Source organism: Phalacrocorax aristotelis, chromosome 6, assembly GCF_949628215.1.
Source record: "Phalacrocorax aristotelis chromosome 6, bGulAri2.1, whole genome shotgun sequence".
NCBI lineage: Eukaryota > Metazoa > Chordata > Aves > Suliformes > Phalacrocoracidae > Phalacrocorax > Phalacrocorax aristotelis.
In genome coordinates this window covers 22812608-22836994 of record NC_134281.1, presented here as the reverse complement: position 1 = coordinate 22836994, position 24387 = coordinate 22812608, and the positions used below count along the sequence as shown (strand labels likewise).

Here is a 24387-nt window from a genome sequence, read left to right as displayed (position 1 = left end):
TATAGAGCTAACTTTCCTAAGCATTGCTGTGCAGGCTACCCTGGCTGGAGAAAGGGAGTCCTGCTGCTTCAGTTAGGATCAGGAGGGCATCTGTAACATACGCCGCTGCACATAAAAGGAGTGTTGCCTCACTTGCTGATGTAGGCATAGCCCTGCTTCCCGACAAGCCTGTGTGTGGGCCTTACCAGAACACCACCAGTTTCACTCACTGAAGTTAGACAGAAGCACAGAAATAGTATTTTTGTAATAAAAACCTACATTGTAGTGCATATTAAAGAAGAAATTAAATTTAACTGACCAGGGGCGTGACCTCAGTATTTCTTGGATTTGATGTTTGTATGATCTTCAGTGATCTTCCCTGGAATTTAGGAGGGACGGGTTTCCATGGGTTTAGGAGTGAGTTAGTACAAGCCTTTTGCCTGTTTTTTTTTCTTTTGTTTTGTTTTTGTTCTTTTTTGTTTCTTTCTTTTTTTAAGATTTCTTGCCAAACATTTATGATTGAGTTTATGTGAAATCTTGCTGTAACTTCTAATGAAGGTTAGATTTTCTCCCCATCACAGTTTCTTAATTTAAAAAATTTGTCACAAGGGGGCAGGCCTTATTGCTGTTCACCTTGCTTTACCATTTCTTGCGGCTTTTATCAGCTAATATTCATATAGATACATTCTGTTCATAGAACATTGTGGCTCGTACATTGAAAGCATTTGCTTGACTCATGCAAGGAATGTGTATTACAGGACAGTGTTAGGCTTTTAAATTTAATCCCTAAGGGTGCTGTATTTCTTTCTTCATTCTTTAACCAAATACTGTCAAATGTTCTGTTCCCTAAAAAAACTATTTTCACACTTTCTAGTGGAGACTTTAGGAAAAATATTATGGCTCTATCCTTCTGCAGTTCCTGTGTTAAAAGTAGTGGCTAAAGTAAGAGGATTATGAAAGAGAGTAATGAAATCAGTGGCTCCATTAAATAAGCTGTGGCTATTTTTTTTCTTGCTCTTCCTGGTAACTATACAAGTACTTTTGCCCTACGTTTGCTTGCAAATGAATTAGTTTTCATTTCATGGCCGTCATTTGTTTTGAAATGTCATGGGGGACACAAAATTATTTCCTTAGCTGTGATTGTTTTATCTTAACAACAGCAAAAAAGGTGAAATGCCTAGTCTCTGGTCTGTAGCATGGTAGTCCAATATGCAGCATGTTTCTAAATTAAGTGTTAAATAGGGACTAGTCATTGCTGGGATGGCATGCTGTGTATTAACATTATTGCAAGGAGCACAAGCAAAATAAAGAATTTCAATCTGTTTAAGAGAACTTTTTTCATTTTTCTCTGCCAATGTGGTTTTAAAGTTGAGCTCAAGCTCTATGTTTTTGTTTGTTGTTAAATGCCCTATTTAATTTTTGAAAATGTGCCTATGTATTTCTTCGAGTCTTTGGTGAGATTGTCTCTCTGCTTCCCATTAGAGATGGCACCATCATTTGATTTATTTTCCCACATAGCCAGAGTCTGTGTCATCTCTGGGAACTAACTCTGAAGTTCTTATATTTAGCTCCTCTGAAGGAGATGTTGATACTACTTTAGCTTAGATTTCTTCTTTTTATCTTACTAGACGAATGCTGCAAGCCTTGAAATTTTCTTCTAAATAAAATACGATGAATTAAATCATCAGCCAAAGCAGTTGTTCAGAACACTTTTAAGTTAGCACAAATGCTTGTAGCTATTCTGAATAACATTTGTTTTCTTAGAATTTGGATATTAGTATACGTCTTCAAGGAACCTTTTTTTTACACTATAAGGAACAGCTTTACATATAAAATATTCTATGGATTTGTGATAACTGCTGTCTTCATCAGCTGCCCAAGCAGATGCTGCATACCACTGCACTTCACTGTAAATATGTGTAAAAAGTTTGCATGTGTGTCTGACTATTTGCCTCCACGTGACAGATTTTCAGCAATATATGGGTTAGCCTTTCAACTCAAAAGGAAATAAGGAGCACTGCAGCCAGGCATATCTACCAGGAAACTTTGGGGGACTTCTAATACAGCCAAATTACTATCTTACAACACTAACACTTCCAAAAAAACTAACATGGATTGTTAAGCAAAACCAGATACAACTTATGTTTACACTGAAATTTTGTGGTCTTGATTCCATGTGTATTAAGTCTTTGTTCTGTGTCATATAGTGGAAAAATCTAAAGCGGAGGTGGAACCACTAAGTCATATATTCATAGCTAAAGTAGAAAGACATTTCGTGTGGTCCAATTGCTTCAGATTCTAAGCCTGAGCCATAATTACAACCATTAACTTTTACTACAGATGTGACTCATTGCCCTGAGGGCTGCTTTAAGAAACCAGCCATAGGTATAAACCTGTATTTTGCTTTGTAGCATGATGTGCTAGGGCGGAAATGTAAGCGTCTTATTACGTAAAGCTCTAGTGGGTGGAGTTTGGTAGAGTGCTTGCTGCAGGGATAAAATATGAAGGAGAAAAATCTCTTTATGCTGAATTGCTACAAGAGGCAGAGTAGGTTGGCAAGCCAATAGAACAAGCTGACTTTGCAGGCTGCAGTGCCACTGCAGTTAATGAGAGTCCTGCAGGGCTGTATCAGCTGTATTACTGTGGATTTGCCACATACTATACTGCACTTCCAGGAGTACCCCGACTTCATTGGAATGGCAGAACAATATCGATTCTAGGCAGAGCAGTTTCAGTATTTGAGGGGCTGTATCTTAGAAGTATAGTACCTAGGAGATTAGACAGTGATTTTTCAAAGCCATACAGTTACATAGTTTTAACTTTGGAAAGTGGAACACTTCTTTAATTTGTGCGCTATGCCTGAGGTCAGTCAGGCCTTGTCTACAACTAGAATTCTTTACACTGTGTGCAATTTTAATGCAGATATGTGAGGCGCTTCAGAATTTACATAATTATTTTCTTGTTATTTGAGATACTGCAAAGAAAAAGCCAGTCATGACTTCATTAGCGTGCTTGCTTTTAGCAAAACCCTATTAAAAATAGAAGAAAAGTTTGAGCTTACAAATGGGATACACATGGTTTTGTAAGTTGAAAATACATGTATGGATTTACCTTACAAAAGGTAAAGTTGAGTTAATTGCTATTGGAGACACAAGAAGTGCAAAACTGATTATATACAGTATGTTTATTATTATAGGCTTTTTACTCTCCACCACATCCTTCAGAAATAGAGCATGCACTTTTCCTTATTGTACATTCATTTGACTTCTGGTGACTCTAAGCAAAAGATTCTTTCAGTATTAGCAGTCTAAAGTATTTTATCCTCATTTGATGACTTTCTAAGGTCTTCTTAAAATGAAATATTATCATACCGGTTTTTTCCCCACCCACCAGAAGTCCAATGCAGTACACGGCTAAACCCAGGTCTAAGTTGCTCATTTGTTCCAGAAGATCTTTCCTTGTGTTCTAGTGTGTCATACTGTGTGACTTTTGGCTAAATTGCTTCTGTGTACTTTTAGTTAATCTTGTCAGGTAAACAGGGCTCTATTAAATAAACATAAGAAATATTGTAGTAAGTATAACATAGCATAACATAACATACATAACATAACATACTTTTAAACCTGGGCATGTAAGTGTCAAAATTAAACCTTTTCATGCAGCATTAAAAACTTGCCTTTTCAGTTTTGAAGTCTTAAGGATGTGATTAGACTCTATTGTAATCTGAAAAGTTACTTTGTGTTTTATGTTGGTGGGGTTGTTTTGGGTTTTTTTTTGTTGTTTTGGAGTGGGTATTTTTTTTAATCAAAGAAAGCTGGAAGGAGTTAAAATAAGTAGCTCCACTGGCTAGGATCTCAGAACCCCACTGGAATGCCAAGACTAACTATTTTGTTTCTTGGTTTGCAAATATTGGATGACTAAACCCAGCAAAAGGCTGTGTCTTTTTTTACTCTAGGTCTGTAAGAGAAGGCTCACATCTGGCAGAACTTCAGAAAGTATTTAACTCTAGGGGTACACTTAACAAATTGTGTAGGAGTCTTCCTCAATCCCTTCATATCTAAAACTTGTAAAATGTTGGAGGCAATGACTGCAGTAAAATCCTTCTGAAAATTGAGAAATGCCTGCCTTCACTGTAGCCTAGCGTAAAGTTCAGTACCTGTGGGCTACTGCAGGATGATGCTAGAGTATGATGGCTATTCTGGCTTCATATGAGGCTTATTATAAAAAAGTGACACACAGGTTACTCTGAAACAAAATTGGCCCAGACAACATCCCTGTGACAGGATATTCACACTGGTGTTCATGGTATCCTGATACGGGTAGTGTTTCCAAATTACAGTGTGTGTCATCATCTTTTTATTTTTGCTTCTTTTAATTCACCTGGATATATGCCTTATTAATCTGGTTTTCCATACCCATCATCATTTCAGTATTATTTTTTTTTTTTTACTTAAGGACAGAGATGTAATTTCATTATCCAAGTCAAGCAGTTTTATTCTCTCGCAGATGTGCTTTATGGTGGCTGCCATTAGCCAGGATAACGCAATAACAAAATATTCGAGGAGGTTGTAATGTACTTTACAACATGTTGAAACCGGAAGAGATTTCCACCCCAACAATCTGCAGCACATTGCCTATGAAACAAACAATTCTTTTTTCATTTTTAACTCACAAGCCTTTGAATAGCAATGCTCTGGGTTGGTTTGTCCTGGAAAGGCGGTGTGCAGTGTTTGATTACATTTAATCAAGATGGGCATCAGTGTGATGCTTCTCAATTCTGTGTAGAATTTGTCTACAACAAGGCAACCAAGTGCCTGATATGTAGCATCAAGCATGGCTAACTAAAACCTGATTAGCAGAAGGAATTGGTAAAGTAGGATCTGGAAGTATGAAGCTTGCTGTCTACCAGTCATGCAGAATTTGCTTGTCTTGCTTGAGCAGACTGTTCTTTTGTTCTTCTTCCCCTTTATCCCTTCAGTAAAATTTGGCTGTGCAGCTTTGGGTGTAGCTGTGGTTCTTCATGATTAGGCATCATCTTATCTACAGAATCTGGTTGGTGGGCTCCTGTCTCAAGAGCTGAAATGCTTCTACAACTAGATTCTTCTCAGATGTGGCCAGCTAATTAACCTGCATGCCTAACACCCTGGATTTCTTTAAATAGTCCTGCTGCAGAGTATAGTCTGTCAGTTTGCTGGTGTCCATTACCAGGCCAGAGTACAATCCTACTCAGCTGGACATGCTACCTAGCAGTAGATCAGGAAGGGCTTGAAAAGCATAATGCATTGGTTTGGTGTGGCTCTGCTCTGGACACAGGTGTTTTAAAGGCCTTCCTGTATTTAGCATTTTAGGAATAATGATGTAAACTAGAAGTTTCTGTTTGTACTGGTTAAGGGTTTTATCATTAATCTCTACATTTACTATACCTTGGTGTCATGGTTTTAGCTGGGATAGAGTTAATTTTCTTCACTGTAGCTGGTATAGTGCTGTGTTTTGAACTTAATATGAGAATAATGTTGATAACACACACTGTTTTAGGTGTTGCCAGGTAGTGCTTGTACTAGTCAAGGACTTTTCTAGCCTCATGCTCTGTCAGGTGCACAAGAAGCCAGGAGGGGAGGGGGCACAGCTAAGAGACCAGATTCAAACTGGCCAAAGGGATATTCCATATCATATAACATCACGCCCAGTATGTTAACTGGGGGGAACTGTCCAGGGGTGGGAAGCGATCACGGCTCGGGGACTGGCACTGTTGGTCAGTGGGTGGTGAGCAGTTGCATCACTTGTTGTTTGGATTTTTTTCCTTCCCTCCCTCCCTCTATTATATTATTATTGTTATTATTGCTCTTTTATTTTAATTATTAAACTGTTCTTATCTCAACCCGTGAGTTTTCTTACTTTGGCCCTTCTGATTCTCTCCCCCATCCCACAGGGGTTGGGGGAGTGAGCGAGTGGCTGTGTGGTGTCTAGTTGCTGACTGGGGCTAAATCAGGACACTTGGTCGTTGTCTATACGTGCTTGTATGCAACATCATCAGGCCTTCAGAATAAACCTGTCCTATTTTGCATGCTTTGATACTCTTAAAAGTACTTTTTTTTGTGTCATTATTTACTGTCTCATGAATGTGACAAGGTTATTTGCATGTCTGCCTGATGGATTAGGTTGTCATTCTTCCAGGGAAATATTTTACTTAATGTAGTAAAAGCCTGGTATTTGAGTTAGCCTTTCTGAATTTTGTGGGTTTTCCTTTTTTTTTTTTCTTTTTTTTTTTTAGGGGCAAAGAAATCTATAACTTATAGTATGAAGAAATTGTATAAAATGACAAAGGGATGGTTAAGGAAGACGTCTTGAGCCTTGACATACTGTGTATGGGTAAATGTACTTTTTGTCTAAATATTTTGCAGATGTTGCTTTGCCTGCTTGAGAAGATTAAAGTGCATTTAAGAAGTACATTCTAATAATTTATGTGTGCATTTGTACTACTAAAATAGAAACTTTTGTTAGCAGGGGAACGTTCGAAGGTAATAGGGCAAAGGAATTATACTGTGTAACTACTGAAATGAATTTTCCTGTATACTATAGCTTAGGTTTTCAGAAACCCTGAGTAAAAAAGATTGATTGTACATATGAATTAAAAATTGAAGCCACCCATTTTCTATGTATTGCTATGTTTATTTTCCAAAATAGCCCCAGGTTCTTTCAAAATATTTACTGTCACAATTTTAGTTCTGCCAGGGGCTTATGGAACTGGAGGATCCATTGAGTTTTAAGTCCTCTTGAAATACATTATTTCTGCACTTACATGTTCATCCTTAGATTTTTTTCTGATGATGCTTGCTAGGTGCTTCTGCAGGGTAGACTTTGTGAAAAGTAAATTTTTTCTTGGATGTTTGACATTCTGAATCCAAAAATTTTGACAATGACTTCCAGTCTGGGAAAGAGTGTTTGAAAGCTTGTCAGGTATCAGATTCTTTCATAAAAATTGTATGTTCCTTTCATGAGACTGAGATGACAACTGCCCAACTCATAGCTAAACATTGTCAAAAATGTCATAGTTGGAAGGAAGGTCATACTTTGACCTTCAGGACCTACTTGTGCAGGTTTATGAAATGTGTGTTGTTTGGCAGAAGATTCTATCTAAGTGCTTTAAAGTTGGGAATTTTATGAACAAAAGTACCTATTGTTTGGTTCTTTGACTATTTTTTTGCCCTGAAAATACTGTCGACAAAGATAAAACTTGTTCTCCTTTGCTTAATAAAATTAGCTAAACTAAAGAAAACTGGACTTTTACATAAATGTTACATTAACCATGCCATTAAAGAATGGACATTTCTGACAGTGTTCATCTATGACACAATAGCTCTGGAGTATCTGTTGTAAATATAATATTTTTTGCACTGCGTCAGGTGGGTTTGCTGATTTTGGATGTATTTCTTAATAGAAAGAAATTGAGAGAACGCGTCATTTTATTTGTGAGAGTATAAATGATAAAAATAACTTAAAGGTAAAAGATAGAAATAAAATGTATCTTTCCTGATTAGCATGTATTTTTTTATGTGTATTATGTGATCGGTAGGGCCATCTCTCAAGCTACATTTGATTTAGTGATCTCACTTTAAAAAAAAAAGTATTGGAATGAAATTGGCTGCTAACTGTTTCCAGGGAGCAGTTCAAAGACTAAATTTAGGAAGGAAAGGTGGAGAATATATTATCATATGTAACATGACTTATTCAGACTTACTTTAATAACATGGGAACTTTTAAATATTGATCATTTTAAAATATCAGAGTTTGAAGTGGCAAAGTTTGAACCCAGAGTGAGGAAATAAATGTGTGTCTGTCCCCACTCTCCCCCCACCCTTTTTTTTTATTTTCTTGGAAAATATTATTACTATGAAATAGTAACTTTCTAAGGTCATAGACTAGTTTTTAACACTTTGCATTATCCGCTGATGATAGATCTAGACTTTGTTAGACAAATCCTGTCAAATGATCCTTTTCTGATATTAGGATGATGACTATCCATTCTAAGGTGGCATATTCTGCAAAAGAAGTGACTAAGCTAGAGAAAATTTGTATGTATGGTACTAGCATTCTGTGTCCCTCTTAGTAAGAGGCCAAAGTCCCTGATTTGGAATGTTTATATTGTAAGAAACAGAGCTAGGGAATTTAAGCCACTGCTTAAATTAAATTAACCTTGGGGTTTGGCTGGATTTGTTTGTTTTCATGAAGAGGTTCCTTTCTGAATAATCTAGAAGTCTTTTATACAAAATATGCCCTATCTACCTTAAAATTAAGTTCATGTGTAGTAAAGACTTGAAATAGCCATATGTTTTTTAATGTTTCAGCATAAGCTCTAGTAAAAAGAAATCTGAAATCGGATGTTGACTTAGATATGCTCAGTGGAAAATTCTTAAGAACAGAGAATACTGATCCCAGTGGTAGAAACAGACCCTGACAGATACAAGGGTTTTGGACAAATGAACAGCATGAGAAAAGATTCAGGATGGAGTCATGACATTTTGAATGAAATAGTTACCAGGTAAGAAGTGCAGTGCTGGCAGAACTGCCTGGTTTAGTCATCTAATGAGGTAACAGCCTTTACTTTTTTTGTCCCAAATGAAGTACGCTGTAGGGGAAACTTCATACAGTCAGGAGCATGGACAAAAGCCTGATTTTTACACCAGCAATTTGGTGTTAGGAAAATTTTAGTAGGGTCCACTGTGTTATTTGGAGGGAGGGAAAAAAAAAGTACTAATCTGTGAAAGTCTTAGGATACAAAAAAAAAAATTGGAAATGGAAGTTGACAGCACATAATGTATCAACTCCTTGTAGGAAACAGGACAATTTAAAAAATAACCCTCTGCATGAAGAGTTAGCAGAATTGATTGCCTGATTTTATTTATTTGTTTTTAATGTAACTGAATTTTACATGTTCTCAGCATTCTTTTGCAGTTGTGTTTATTTTCTTTTAAGGCTGTGTGGGAAAGGGCCTAAGTGAGACCTTCTAAAGGAGAGGATGCTCACCTCCGGTGAGGATTTATTGTCAGCAAATTCGGCGAGATCACTCTTAGTGAAATTGTATTTTTTTTGGGGGGGTTTCCTGTTCCCTGTAGTCAACTTTTGGAAAACGAATACTGTAAGCAGAAAAATATAGTTGTTGTTAAGGTTTTAAAAAACGACAATTGCTACACACTGGATTGTTAGAAAACTTATTCCATGTACTGAATATATTACCAGATAATTAAGACTAAAAACTAAAATGTTATTCCAAATTTTGCCTCATTTATCTCCTCTTCGTGTCTGTAAATGAAAATGTAACTATTGCGTTTTTATAATTCCCATAATCCCCTCAAGGATGCAGGCTTTTATAGGTGCTACATAGAAATGTATGAGCTGAAAGGAAAAAAAAGGACATTTATGGTACACAGGTGGAGTAAAAACTTATCCACAGAATAAGCAATGTGGCCAAATTAAAAAAAAAAAAGTAGGCAGTGGCAAAACTAGACACTCATTCTTTCTTCCTGTAATAGTGTAACTGAGTGAAGTTTTACATCATGAGCCCTACTGGGAAATACCACCATTGAACAAGACCATCCTGACCAACCTGTACTTTTGTATGAAAAGGTGAGGATGGGCTTTTTTAAGCCTAGTTAAATAACAGCACCACAGGATTTGAAACCACTGGCTCATAAATTATAACTACTTCAAGCACTGGTTGAGAGAGATCATGTGTCATAAGATTGCCCAACATCTGGTTGAGAATTCTTACTAGCAGAGCATTTAATCACATGCTTCACTTAAAATGCATACATTACTACCGTTGAATAGGTATGTAATTCTTTACTGAGGCTAACGGCAGCATATAGCTTTGGCTTGTATCTACAGAAGTAAAAATATTTTTAAAAAAGAAAAATTCTATGTGATGTCTCAGTACAGTTGGACACTGCTGACCCCCTCGTGGGATACGGCTGCAGCGTAAGTGAAAGCTGGATTCTAACGGCTCATTCCCTTTTGTGGTTTTTATGTTTCCTTGAGATTGTGGCTGTTTTCCTTTTTATAAGGAGAGGGTACCTTGGAGATGTGTGTGTACCAGAACTTTAAATAGAATATCTTATCTTGCATCTTAAGAGGCTCAGTGTTTCTCTTCAGTTCCGCGTTACTGCTAAGTTTGAGGATGAGCAGCAGTTAAATCTAGAATTTTTTAAATGATGAAATGTGGTTATAGCTCTAGGGAAGCATTTAAAAGAGCAGCTTTCCTTTAAAAGCCATTAGCAATACAGTTAAAGATAATGTTCTGAATATTAAAGTAAGACACTTTTAGAAGTGGTTTTGGTGTTTCAGAAGGTGCTTGCTACTGAAATGGTGGTTCAAAACATCAGAAGTCGATTACAAGTCAATCTGATGTGAGAATGAGTTGGCCTCAGATCCCGTAGTGAAACAGCTATCTTTGTTCTGCACCTTGGTAGCTAAGCGAGTGCATTTATTCAAGAAATAATGTTCTTGTAGAAAAAATAGGAATGTACTGCTTGCTATTTAGCAGCTAATTAAACATTTTTATGTTCAGCAGATGCTGTATGGCGTCAAACCCATCCAGCCTTTAAGCTGTTTGTCATGCTGCCAGTGGATTGGTCTTCCACTTTACAGGTGTTAGTTTACTGCCGCTTGCCTGTGATCTGAACTGGCTGTGTTTGTTTTACATGGCTGAAATACCCATTGCATATCTTGATCTGCCTTTATGAACTTTCTTTGTGTATAACAATATAATGGGTCATTTCTTGCTCTTTGGAGAGAGTTTTGCAAATCCCAGTTTAATAGTTCCTGGCTTACTCCATCTGTTGATATGCTGCCAGGTTTCAGGTCTGTGCAGTAAATCTTTGTGAGACATAAGAAAGTCCTTCCTCATCATCCATATAGGCTGAAATCTTAAACCATATTCTGTTCTGTAAATCATTTATCTTTGTGCTTTTTATAAAAAATGGCCTACCTTTCCCCTTGAGGCCATTGGTCTTGAACGTATTTATTTTTTTGGCAGAGAGCCATGAATGAATCATAGCCTAGAGCAGCTTACAGTCTGAACTCCTCTCTATTGTTAATATAAAGTACTTTATGCAGTTGTTACAACATTTTGCTATGTAAAACTTTTAAGAAAAGAGAGATTGATTTCAGACTTGTTAGCTGCTTTTGAAGTTTCTCAACAGTATGTGGAAATGATTTTTTTTTTTTTTATGGTCATACAGCTGTAATCCACTAAAATAACTAGTGATTGTTGCACGGGAAGTTAGTACATGGGAATATTACTAACGCTTTGTCGTAATGAGGTGCGTTTGTTCTTCCACGAAAAACAGTCACTTTAGGTTTTCATTCCATTTGCAGCTTTCCTGTTTATGTCTTCCTGCTCCACTTCCTTACTGTTTTATTGTTTTATTGTTTCTCTTCTCGACTTGAGAATTAAGTCTTTCGTTCTGTTCTTCGGACAACTATTTCTTCTGGTTTGGCCATTCCACCATGGATATTATTTCATGCTCCATCCCCTTTTTTTCCTGTGTAACAGTGCTTTCATGAAAGGCACTCAGGCAGATGATTTATTTCTTGATGTCTTAAAGGGCTTCTTTGTAATGAAGAGCCTGGGCCCAACCAAACTACTTGGGATTTCCGTAGGTGAGTCAGCAGCATGGGCCTAGCTGGCTCTGAGATCAGCAGGGCCAGTGAAGGATGTGACTATCTCATGCTTCAGAGGGAATAGATTAGATGACATGGGATGAATGGGAAATCAAAATTTGACTAGATACATAACCATAGATTCTGGTTTCCACTCTCTTTACAGTCTTTAATCTCAGTATTGTCCCCTTTTATTAACATGCCTACCATTGTGAGCAACTCGTTTGGCTGCTCCCAAAATTTTAAGATTTGGGGAGTGCATGAAACTGTACCACACAGGGTGCTGACTTCCTCCATCAACATGTGTAAGGTGTGTTCTTTATCGCTTGCTCATTTCCCCTTTTTCCAATTATTTGAGTAGTGAGTTCCTCCAGGTGACTGGCTAAACGACCCTTCAAATACTGGCTATATTGAATGCGCCTGACTTTGTTTCAACTGCAGTGACTGTATTTCTCACTTGCGCTTCAGTGATGTTTCTCTTTAGATTTGATTGACTTTCAATGTCAGTGAATTTGACTAACAGATGGAGAGTAACAGCTGCAACCTTATCTTAAACAAGGTGCCCCTAAGGTAGCATATAGCTGAACAAGTGTGATTCCTTTCTGTTAGGGAGCTGGACTTTATAGTGTCCCATAGCTTCCTCATCTTTGCAAAAAACTTCTTTGCCAAATTGGGAAGATACAGATAGATATAGAGGCCAGCATTCCTGGGTGGCTTATGGAACTGAATTGTAAGGTCCGTGTTCTTTAAACTGATTGAGGAGGTAACGCTAGAGCCTGATATGACTTGGGAAACTTTAGAATAAACATAGCACTTGGTGAGTGTCCAGTAGAGGGGGATCCAAGCAGGGTTGTGACTCATGCCTTTTCCCAGCAATTAATTTAAAAATAGATTTGAAATTGAAATATGCTTTGAAGGTCAGAATGTCAGGTCAGTGTGTGTCTGATCATTTTTCATGGGTAAGGTGTTCACAGAGGACAAAGCATTCTTCATTTGCAAATTCACTTCTGGCCATATGTTCTGAATGTGTAGAAAATGAATTTTCTTTGTATTATCTACTACAGGAAGAAGAGATATTACCTTGTATAGCTATTTTCTGGTATATTTTTTGTTTGAGTGAACAGCTGCTCTGTCACTCTTGATACTGTGCTTTCATAAAACTGTGTAGTGACTTTATTTACCTGTTTTTCTAGATAAAAATCTTGAGCACAGTCGCTAACTGACCCGGAACTCAATGACTGCTTTAGGGAGAGGCTGTAATCATTTTTACTCTTGCATGTTTTAACCTCTTACTCAGACTTGTTAAATCAGATATGTTAAGAAATGGGTTAAGTTTTAGTACATGAAGAGGAAGCTTCACACTATATATTCTGAAATTATTCATAACAACTCCAAATATTTCAGTTACATCTTTAGTCAAAGACCTTATATGTCATTTTTGCCTTCAGAATCCAATGTTCCACCAAAAGCTTTTCATTAATGGTGGATGGATACTTTGACAGTTATGCTTTTTTTTTCTGAGAAAACAAAAGGTCATGCAGCTGCAAAGACCAATATTCTGTTCTGACTGAAACTTCATGCAACTCTAGTGGCTATAGAGGGTTCTTCCTGGTTTTAAATTTGAATATAATTTGATTCTTAAGAGTTTGCAACCATAAGGGACTACCTTAAAAAAAATTGGTCATAATGCTCCGTCTTTTGGTTCCTTCACTTACTTTTGTTGTACCATGAGACATTGTTTGAAAGACTTGAGCCTGATGTTTAAGATACTTCCCCTACTCAATTAAACAGGCTAAGTAAATAGTTAAATATCTCATTTTGGCTTTACTGAATTAATTTGTGTTACTTCTCTTACATTACATCTATCTAGGTCTATGGTATACTTCATAAATTCGAGGTTGTGTTCCCACACAGTGGATTTTTTTTTTTAACCTCTGTTTCCTGCCCAAGTTTCTCCAAACCTCCTCTTTTAAAATTAGTAGTGAAGCATGAGAAGGGGGCATTCAGTGGGGTTCTTTTTTTGTTTTGTTTGTGGGTTTGTTCTTTTCTTTTAATATTGCCATCCTCAAGTTGTCTTGCTCTTATGCAGTGATGAAATGTCTGGCTCAGTCCCTGTACAACACAATAGCAAGATCCAAGAAGTTAGTAGGTTCTTAGTATGCTTCAAGAAGTGGTGCAGGAGAGGGGGAAGAGCTGATACAGAACAGCCTGCCAATGTCTGTCTCATGATGCTGTTGCAGTGCTTCAGCATTACAGTCTAGGGCAAGGTTTTTTAAAACGAAATTATTTTCACAATAAAATCTAGGCAATCTCTCTCTTTTTTTCTTAATTTTTATTTTTTAAGATTGATTTTTTTTTTAATTGCCTCTCAAGTCTGGTATTGGGGCATCATTGGTGATGAGATTGTGCACATTCTGCACACTCATGCCTAACTCTGGCCCTGCATCCTTGGATTAGAAAATTGACAAGTAGAAGACTGAGTCAGTAGCAATTTGACAGTTTGAAAGAAGGTGAGTTTGTACAGACAATGGTAGATGATGAAACTACATCACTTGCCTTTTAATTCTTGTGACATTTTTAAGTTGATTATATGGAAAGGTTGTACTTGCATAGGTGCTTTTAAAGTAAAGCATCTGTTTTCTTCTGCTTTACTTTTCGTTGTTTAAAGAATTTGTCTCCCATGTTCCTTGTCCAGCTGTGACTAATTTCAGGAGGATTATCTTTCCAATATAAAATTGAAAATGAGTGTGTTACTTGTATTAAAAACAACAGGGGGGGGGAAAAAAAACCAGAACCCCAAACCCTTCTACCCTCCTGAGTTCATGACTAAAATGATCTGATGGCTGTCTGATGTTCAATTGTATTGAAGCAACTGCCCGGGTGGTGCTTTCCAGCCTTGTTCCTGTCCCTGATAAACCCAGGGACTGCAGGCAGCAAGGCTGTGCTGGAGTCACCTGCAGCCTTCTGCAAGCCACTCTGAAACCCCAGTGAGAAGGGCACAGCCGGAGACCTGAGGAGAAAGCCCACTGTTCTGATGAGATAAGTGACCTTAGTCTAGAAATTGCTAGTCAGTGGGAATTTATAGTCTTCAGTAATTACCAAGATCAGCCTGTAAGAGCTATACAGTTGGCACATAGAAACAGTATTAAAGTTGGTGTGGGTATTTTCATCCAACAAATGTGACTAAACTATTATATGTATGTGTTTACTGCACAAGGAGGAGGGCAGAATCAGGAAAAAAAAGAGTGCATAATAACTAGATTAGTCTGAATATTTACCTCTATCTCTGTATCACTAATTATACTGACTTTTCTTTTACACTGAGTTTGCCATTCAGAGTTTTGCTGTGAACCAGTTGTGGCCATTTTAATGGTGTTTAACAAAACCAGTGGATTATGGCAAAGAGTGCTTTTAATTTGTTAACCTGACACTCCTTTTTTTGTTGTTTGTTTGGGTTTTTTTTGCTTAGCTATTTTGTCTGTCTTCATCTTATGGGAACCTTCATAGGGTGGAATCTTCCTCTTCTCTAGAACAAAGCAAACAAAAAGTACCTGTGGTTAAATGTTCTGAAAGAACAGAGTTTGGGGTGTTTATATTTGTTTGACTCTGAAAGTATCTCATTGTTTGCTTGAAGATTATGCTGCTGTTACGACCATGCTCCAACTGAAATTATACTCTTTTAATCTTCCATTGGATGATGGGGCAGACAATTATGAAGAGGGCAAGCTTTGTCTTGAAGGAGGTAATAAATAACCATCTCCATCAGCTTACAATTTGGATCAACTTGTCTGTCTGGAATTACTGTAATTTAACACATTATGGTCTAATGAAATAAACTATCTTCAAAAAAATGTAAAGTGTCTTTTTAAATCTTATGCACTACCGTGTTTTGAATTTGGGTCTGTTTTGATATAAGGTAGCTTTGAGGTGCAGTGCAAATGAATCTAGATTTTTGCAGGGAAGAGTTTCAGATTCAGAGTTCAGCAGTGTTAACACTGAAGAAAAGGTGTTTGCTTGTGAGGCTATGTAATTTGTTTTTGATGAAATATATCTTGAGAGATCATTTTTAAAAGCTGCTGTCATTTGGTGTAAAGTTAACCTATTATTAAAGGAAGATGTGGATAGATGGAGGTACGCATTGTAATTGTACTGACAGATATTGTGGAGCAATGACATACCTTATTAAGCCTGTGACAAATAATGGTGTTTTGTGATAACAAAAATTGTTTGGTTTTGGCACAAACTTAATCTTCATTGTGCAGACACAACATATGCCCCCTGCTGCTAGTATTCCAAGCTGAAAATAATTTAACAAAACAGGTTTGAGTCCCTTTCCTCATTGAGTATCCATGTCTAGTTAACGCTGAAGTCTGTCACAATAGTAAGGCATATCACTGCTGTGGCCCGCATGTAGGGAGATACTTGCCCAATGCATTTTTAACCAACTGTTATTATAATGGCAATGTTTTATTTTCTTAGTTGGTCATGGAACAGATGTCAGGCTTAATTTCAGTAATAATTACAAGATTAATGGTTGAGGTAGAGTCTGTAGAACTAGGCTGTCAGATCTCACTACAGACTGCAACTGTGCTTGATGGAATACCTTCCCCCCACTCCTGCTTTCAGGTCCTTTCCCTCCTCTATATTTAAAAAAAATCCTAAAACAAGTTGTGCAACAGTGGTGTTTAAAGAAATTTCTCAAAATGTACCCAAAAATGACCTAGCAGCTTTTGTTGCTCGTGAAATACCAGTGCCTTTCCATTAAACTGTGCTACATTGTTCTACATTGTTCAGCAGGCCCAGGGGATGTGGGCTGTTAGACAAATTCAGGGTAGCAGATCTTTGCTTGACAAGCACCCTCCGCGGCAGAGAAGTTAGACTGCTGATACTGCGACATCTGAGGTGCACAGTTGTTCATAATCCTGGCACCTTCACACAGTGGTTAAATCGTGTATTGCATTGGCTGTACTGTGTGGAGAATGTCACTAATTTTTCAGTTAATATACATATGGAACAGGAGTAGCAATTGGGGCAACTCTACCTCAGGTGTTCTACCAGGGCACCTGAGTTTGGGTAAAAGCACTACTTTTGTTTTAGTTCAGGTACAAACTCTCAACTATCTTGGGCAGTTTTTGTGTTTCATCAAGTTATGTTTTTGCTGGTGTCTAAGTCAGCAAAGAGCCTTTGACATCATTCATTTATAAAGTACATGCAAGATGAAAAACAAATTTTAACACTGAAGCAAACCAGAATATGGTTCATCAAACAAGACTGGTTTTGCTTTACTAATCTGTGAATTTGCCTTTTGAACAGCTTAGCTAAGCTTTAGCATGTGTTCAGTTGAGCAGCTTTGACTAGGTTTTCTCATGGCGTGTTAGCTGTTCAGATTAGTTTTCAAAGGTTTTCAACATTTGACAACCTGCATTTCTTTTTTTTTTTTTTTTTTTTGTTTTAACAAATAGTGACACCTAACGTTACTGGGGAAGTCTGACTATACTAGCAGTGTTTGTACGGGAATACACAGGGTCACCTTTCCCAGAAAGCTGATGTTCCCTCAGACTCTTTTAATTTTATGTTTAATGTTTAATAAATGTCCTGTTCTAAAACTTTTCTTGGGAGCTGTAGTGGCATATCCAAAGGATCAAAAGCTGGTTTGATCTTTCCTTTTTCAAGCTCTTCCTCATCCCAGGAGCTCTGTCTCTTTAAACAAAGAAACCCTTCCTAACCCTTTCCCTCCAGCAGTTACAAACAGGAGTAGCATACTTTTCTTCTTGAAGATACACATTCAAAAGGTTTGTAATTAGACTGCAGCAGTTCATTCTCATGATATGTACCAATGGCTATTTCAGCTCTTTTCTCAGTGCTTGTGGTTTGATTTTCCATATTTCATAGTATTTTTCTTGTCTAGTATTTTTTTTCTCAAATAATTTTTACATTATTATTTTAACTACCATTTTTCCAAATATTACATCATCAAACTCCTGTTCTGCTTACTGGTGATGAAAATGTTGTCCAGTAGTCTCTTAATGCAATATCGACTTTAAAAAATATATAAATGTTACTATATATTGTTAGAAATGTCATAGGTGAAAAGTTTAAGAAAGGTATAAAATCATGTTTCAAGTTGTTATTAGACTATATGCCTTTCAGTTTTTTTAGCAACTGAAATCTATTAGATACACTGTGTGTTGAGTCTAAATCTGGATTTCATTTGTGTTTGGAATGTGCTTTTGGCTAGCTTTTTTGATGGCCCTGAGATCTCATGACCTGTCCTTGCAAGGATATGAAAATACTTCAGTATCAGTTATTCTTCCATGCTTTTGATTTTTAAATTGGAAATGGGCAGCACAGACCTTTCGTGGACTGTGAATCTTCCAAGGAATCAAAATGCAGGGTGTGTGGATTCCTCCCTGACTGTTCCCTTCCACGCAGCTTCCCACACCACTTGGCTGGGCTGCTGCGTTGGCTGTACCTCCGGGTAAATGTGGGAGCTGTGCTCCCTCCACTATTTCATACGTAAATACCTGTTTCAGGATCTAAAATAAACCTTGCTGTGTCTTGGTACTTTTTTTCCTTGAGAAAAGCCAGGCAGTCATGCTGCTGCTTATATACTTATGCATTTACTAGCTTGTACATCTGTCACACCGAGAGAAGGGAGGAGGAGCTGAATAGGAGGAAAGCCATGAGAAGAATTGCCCTCAGATACTTTGTATTTGTTGCCCCCCTGCTCTTTTCAGGTTCTACCACAAAGCTGCAACCCTAATGCTTCTTGTGGTTGGGCTCAGGCTGATCTGGTGTCCTTTCCTTTCACTTTGCAATGGACTCCCAAGAGCCATCTGAAGCAACCTCACTTCCTTGTGGCCTTTGTAAAGGTGAAATGTAGCATTATGGGACCTAATTCTCTAGAAGATGACTGATGTTTGCAGTGGACAACAGAACACAAGTACAGTTCTCTCCCATACCCTCCTGCTCTGTAATTAATTTATGCAAGCTAAAATGCCTGTTGCAGAAGAGAATGTTACCAGGCTCTTCAGAGCACATTGGTAAAGTCTTAGCTTCTGAGAAGTGGTTCTTTCATATGTACAAACTGTCTGATGGGTTTAATTTTATGAAATTACTCAAAACAAAGTATTTGAGCAAGACGTGCTCCTAAGTTGTTCAAGTCTTGAAAATGTGAAAGTTGTAACAAACACTGCTGCAAAGCAATGGGAATGACAGAGGATGTGCTGGTATTCAAGTGGCAGGGAGGTGCTGGGATCATGACAGCACAGGCGTGTGTTGCTTTTCCCAGTAATCTGGTTTTGAGGGACTGGATCACTCTGGCTACTGCCAAACTTTTGGACTTTTTGTAATTGTAAATGGGAGCTCCTACTCTGGAAATGGAAGTCTAGGAGCACTCTTTGACCACAGCAATAGTCCGGCTTTAGTTTCATACAAGTCTGACTTTCAGCAGTTTCCTCAGCTGGCTGAATGAGTCATATCGAATGCAAGAAGGGATTCTGTAAAAATATGCTTCAGGAGTACTAGCAGTAAACAGGAAATAGAGAAAATGCTAGATCTGTTCAGACCTAATCTTCAAATCCTATCAAGTATGTGGATGTAAGCTCCCTTATCTTCCAGCCTATTTGTAGTACGCTACCTTAGAAGCTGAAAAGCTTGCTTTTCATCATCTGTGTATATTTTAATTGCATGTGTGGCTATTCAGCCACTTTCTCGGATGTTGAACGATGCTGCATTTTAATTTGAAATGCATGTGAAGTGTTTCTGCTTTTAAAAATTGCTTTATCTCAAGAAGAAACTCTTTTGTTTTCCTTTAGTTCTAGAAAAGCTTTCCAGAGTATGGTAAAAGTCAGTTAGGAATGAACACCAGCGCTTCCCTGCTACCTGCTGTTCTCCAACCTGGCAGTTGGAGTGGCAGGTTCTTGATTTATTTTTCCTGCAGCGGTGCCCCCCCCGCCCTTCTCTCGCCGCTCCCATTTTCCAGCAGCCGGCAGGGTGAGCTGCCCTTGCTTCCCTTGAGCATGCCTGCCCACCCCCTTCCTCAGCCCTCACCCCGGCAGCACCCGGTTCTGATCCCGCTGGCCCCCCGCCCCGAGCAGTGCGCCAGCACGGCGGGGAGGGGAGGGGCGGGGCTTTTCCCGGCGCGCCTCCCGCTTCCGCCTCGCCGCCCACGCCGCGTTCTCCCTACCTGCGAGGATATGATGTCAGGGCCTCATTACCCTAATTATGCTGACCTCATAGCCGGGCCCAGCCAATGGGGCTGCCCCGCTCTCCCCACCTGCTAGGAGGAGAATTCCATCATTCCTGGGATTCTTCCCCGGGCCCGTGCAACGAGCGGCGCCGGGGCCAGCGGCGCCGGGGCTCGCCGCGCCTGTTCCGCTCCGCTCCCGGCCCGGTAGTAAACAAGCAGCCCTCCGCCCCCGGCCCGCTCCCCTGCCCTCGGCCCGCCCGCCCCAGCCACGCCGCCGCCGCCCGCCCGGGAGCACGCTGGTGAGTGAGTCCGCCGGCGGGGGAGCGGCCTCGCGGTCCGGCCGCGGAGCGGAGCCTGGCCTTGGGCGGCCGGGTGGAAAGTTTGGAGGTGGGAAGAGGACAGGTGCCCCGGCGGTACGGAGCGCTCCGGGCGGGGGTGGCTGGCCCCGGCTTCGGCAGCGGTGGGGCCCGGGGCGGCCGCGGGACGCTGAGGGGAGTGGCGGCGGGGCAGGGGAGCGTCGCCCCGGAGGCGCTGACGGGCGGGACGCCGACGCCGCCCTGACGGGACGGGAACTGCCCCGTCTCGTCCTCCTTGCTGCAGGGCTTTCTCCCGGTGCCGGGGGCGCACGGCCGGGCCGGGCTGGGCCTCCCCCGCGTCGCCCTGGAGGAGCTGCGGTGGGCCGGGCGGGAACCAGCCTGGAGGCGGCCGTGGGGCCGTTGGGAAGGGGAGGAACCGAGTCGGCCTGCTGCCGGCCTGGCTCCCCGGGCCCGCGGCTGGCCCGCGCTCCGGGAGTGGGGCAGCGGGGGCGGCTCTCCCGGAGGCGGTGGGGCCGCTCCCCTGGTGTGGGCGGCTGCGGGGTCCCGTAGGGCCCCACCTGCCTGCCGGGGAGCTGGAGGGCAGCGCCGGCCGCCGCCGCACAGGTTACAGCGAAAGATGCGAAAGTTAACTCTTAGGAAATATGCTGACGTAAGTTCCTACGCGGGAAGTTATCTCAGAGCGATAGGAGCAAACGGAGTATTTTGACTGCCATCTTAAATTCACACCTCGGCTTCCACAGAGTATTTTTCTTACAGCGAAAATCCCTGCAATTGCATTACTAGTAGAGGGTCCTGTGGCAAAAAATCTTCTAGAATGAGTCCGAAGGGCACTGTTAAGGCTTTTCACTCTGATTCTGGCGTATTCCATTTGTAAAGATCTTTTATTTAATCTTTAGCAGTGCAGTTTCAGTCCCTTCAATCAAACTGGCTTTATGTTTCCCAGATGTAATCAGAAGTAATTAATTTTCTGAGTCAAGCTGACTGCGCATGACACCAGTGCACCACTTTTCTGAAAGTGCAGTGAATGGGAATTTAACGACCACTTCCACTGATGTTTGGGAAACAACGAAGCCAGCTCACTTCCCTTTTACCCTCTTGGTGCTTCAGGATTATCAGGAACATGAAATAATAGGTATTTGTTAATTAAACCAGAGAAGACTAACTGGACAAGAGCTCTGGAATTCCTGCAGGGTAATTTTTCTGATTAGTCTTTCTCTAACTTTAGAATAGGGAGTTTTGAAAGAGCATTTCTCATAGAGGAACAAATTGTAAGTTGTGAAACCTGAGTGAAATTTGCTTTGCAGGCAATGATATTAAGAACCCTTAGGTCCCAAACAGTATAAAATCTGGCAGCAATCTGCCTCTCCTGCCTCAAAGATACATAAACGTTTTTAAGGCCTTTCTCCAAATGTCTTGGCCTTCATTGGTATTTTCCTATCTGCTTACTTGTGAGGATATTTCTAACATAAAGTGGGTTTTGCTTAAATTCTCTATACCTCTCTTCTCGCTGATACACCGGTTATAATCTTGGTATTTGGGATCAGTTACAAGAACTACTTTCAGTCATAAGTAAAACACAGGTCTGGTCTGTTAGACTCCTGGTAGAATTTGTGTGTGTCCATGCTGTACACTTGACATGTTTTTTGAAACAAATTACTGGGCTGAAACTGTTGTTGCTGAACCGCCATCATCTCCCAATGCACTTTTTGGGAATGGGACAGGGTGTTTCAGTGCAGGATGCTGTGTTGCTAGCCTTCCTTGTCTCATTTAGGTAATGACTCAGCTGAATACTACTATCACCTAGCTTTTACACTTACCTTAGAGCAGGAATTAGTCCAGTTCTATAAGCGATGACACCCAAAAATGGTGGAAAAAGGGGTAGATATGACAGCCTGCTAGTATGAAATATGGCTAGTAGCTAAAACAGGATAGAAAATCACTGATACAGACCTTTGGGGCATGTTAACTGAAGAAGCATATTCATGTTATAAAGCATCAGGAGGTTTTTGTTTAAATATATGCAGCTTTGATAAGTAATACAGTTTGGAGGCACTGAGGAGGTTAGCTTGTTTTCAGATACATTTGAAAGTTTTCTATTATAAAAGGTAGTTTTGGTTCAGTTCCTTTTACTATGGTTAGATGTTGCATAATAAGTTTGCAGCTGAATGTATAACATACAGGATGGACTGAGCGGTCTTGCAGATACAAGACAGGGTCAGGTTAGAATTCTCCACCTTTAATTTCTTATGTTAGCTTTTGTTTCAAATACCATTGTTAATACCTATCTTCTTAAAATGTTACCTTGTTAAGGAGGATTTACGCAACAAGAAAACAAAAAGCACATGGTAAAATGCCAAAGCTTTGCTTTAAGCTTATAATTTTCTGTGTGGTAAGTTAAATTGTTCTCTCTGTTTGCAGATTTGCCTGTTCAAACACATTTTCCACATGCAAAACAGCATGGTAAAAAACCCCAAAGTACTGAATAAATACATTTTAAAAATAAAGTGGTGTTTCAATAATTCTTTTGGCCAAGTAGCCCAAACTCTCTATGAAAACTAAGAGTTGTAAATGCAGAAGGATGATCAGTGCTACGTGGTAATCACAATCTAAGCCGAGCACTTAGAGTTAACATTTTGCATGGGTATCTCAACACAGAATTTATATATCCACAAGTAGAAGCTCCGATGTAGGTGCAGTTGAAGGAATTTAAATGAATTGTGGCTATTGAGGACACACTGAATACAATGTGCTTATCATGACTCTCATTCACAGTACAAATATGCTTTACTCTTTCCTATCTTAAAAAAATAAAAGATTTTGACATAGTTTGCATCAAACTGTTGCTTTATCCTCCTTTCCCCTGTAGACTTATTGATTGAGTTGATAAGTTGTGTCTGGATTTTCTCTTCAGTTTAGCTCTTCCATTGCAATCAGCTGGAGTCCCCTTCTCTAGGTACTTCTGGTTGTGAACTTGACTGGCAAGTGGTGTGCCTGTATCTTCCTAGATGTCAACGTCAGCTGCTTTTGACCTATTTTACCGTGCTCTGCAATTAATCTTGTTTTCCCTATGCTTGTGTTTATCTACAGTTACTTCATTTTAGTCCTCAGTCTTGAGCGTTTGTCGAATGTCTTGTCATTCTTGTCTTGCTTTTTTGTTGTTATAATGGGCTTTGTTTATTAATCCACTTTTTACCTCCAACCTTATCTCTGTAATTTCACCAGGCATATGAATTCAAGTTTCCTCTACGTCATTGAAAGGTTCTGCCTTCTCTCTCCTTGGCATTGTGTAGATGTCTATCTCTAGTCCACACTCAACAAGTTTAAGAGAGAACTGTTAGTAGTGTCTGCTTTCAGATATTTCTTATTAATGTGCTTGCAATGGCTGTTGGCTGTGCTGCTATTCCATTTGTCAGTCAGACCTGTAACCCAAGTATCTTTATGACTGTGACCTCTCTTTAGCTCTTCATGTCCAAATTATGTTTAAATTCTTCTGATTTTCCTTACCTGCACAGCAGGCCTTTTGTTCTCGTCACCCAATGTTTTCCTTGTTTCTGTCATCTAACTTGTTACTTTGCTTACTAGTTAAGAACCATTCTAGACAGAAGGCATCATATCTTCATAATGGAGATTACTGCCACAAACATAATCTTTCATGTCTCTCTTTCCTTCCTGTCCCTTTGCTGTTCTCCTCTTTTTTCTTTTTAATCAAATATAAAGTTCTTCTCTTTATTTCAAATCTGTCTTGACATACCCCACTGTGAATAATAACTTCCATGGGATTCAATAGATGTCTTATTGTTCAGCCTGCAGTTAGTCTCTGGTACTGGTTTCTTTACCGAAAGTTTACTTAAGTTTAAAACAAGCAACTTTAGGGTTTTTCCAAACGTACTTTCCCTGATGCATGGAAGGTGCTGCATAAATCCATGAAATCACTTAACTGTTTATTTTCAAAAGCTATAGTCTTCAAAAAATGATAACAGTCATTTGCAATGTCGAGAGTACTCCATATGTGCATGGAGTTTGCAAAAGCTTGAAAAGGAGAGGGAAAATAAAGTGCTGTTTCATTATGTGAATGTGTGTTGTGTTCTTCAAATGTTGCATAAAAAAACCCTACTGGTGGATCAGTGTTTAGTAACTTATTTGTCTTTCAGACATTGTATCTTTACGCTATTACATTCTGTGTCTTTACTGTTTTTCAGAATGTTTCTTCGCTGCAATGTAGGGGAGACAAGACAGACTAGG

General features: G+C 39.5%; 2 protein-coding genes across 8 annotated transcripts in view; both read left to right on the top strand.

Moving 5' to 3' along the window:
- Positions 1–15486, top strand: part of TAMM41 (TAM41 mitochondrial translocator assembly and maintenance homolog) — a 32121-nt gene extending 16635 nt beyond the window's left edge. For 2 of the 6 annotated variants that reach the window (XM_075096616.1, XM_075096615.1), the window contains exon 8: positions 6251–7516. In XM_075096616.1, the coding sequence (XP_074952717.1) occupies positions 6251–6327 (77 nt within the window). In that variant the 3' untranslated portion in view covers positions 6328–7516. Of the gene's footprint in view, positions 1–1944; positions 5858–6250; positions 7517–15271 lie in introns of those variants that run through there. The other 4 variants (XM_075096618.1, XM_075096617.1, XM_075096613.1 and 1 more) reach the window with 3 other exon arrangements.
- Positions 15487–19822: 4336 nt separating this feature from the next.
- Positions 19823–24387, top strand: part of VGLL4 (vestigial like family member 4) — a 112191-nt gene continuing 107626 nt past the window's right edge. The window contains exon 1 of one of the 2 annotated variants that reach the window (XM_075096608.1): positions 19823–20127. In XM_075096608.1, the coding sequence (XP_074952709.1) occupies positions 19892–20127 (236 nt within the window). In that variant the 5' untranslated portion in view covers positions 19823–19891. Of the gene's footprint in view, positions 20128–20734; positions 20795–24387 lie in introns of those variants that run through there. The other variant, XM_075096610.1, reaches the window with a different exon arrangement.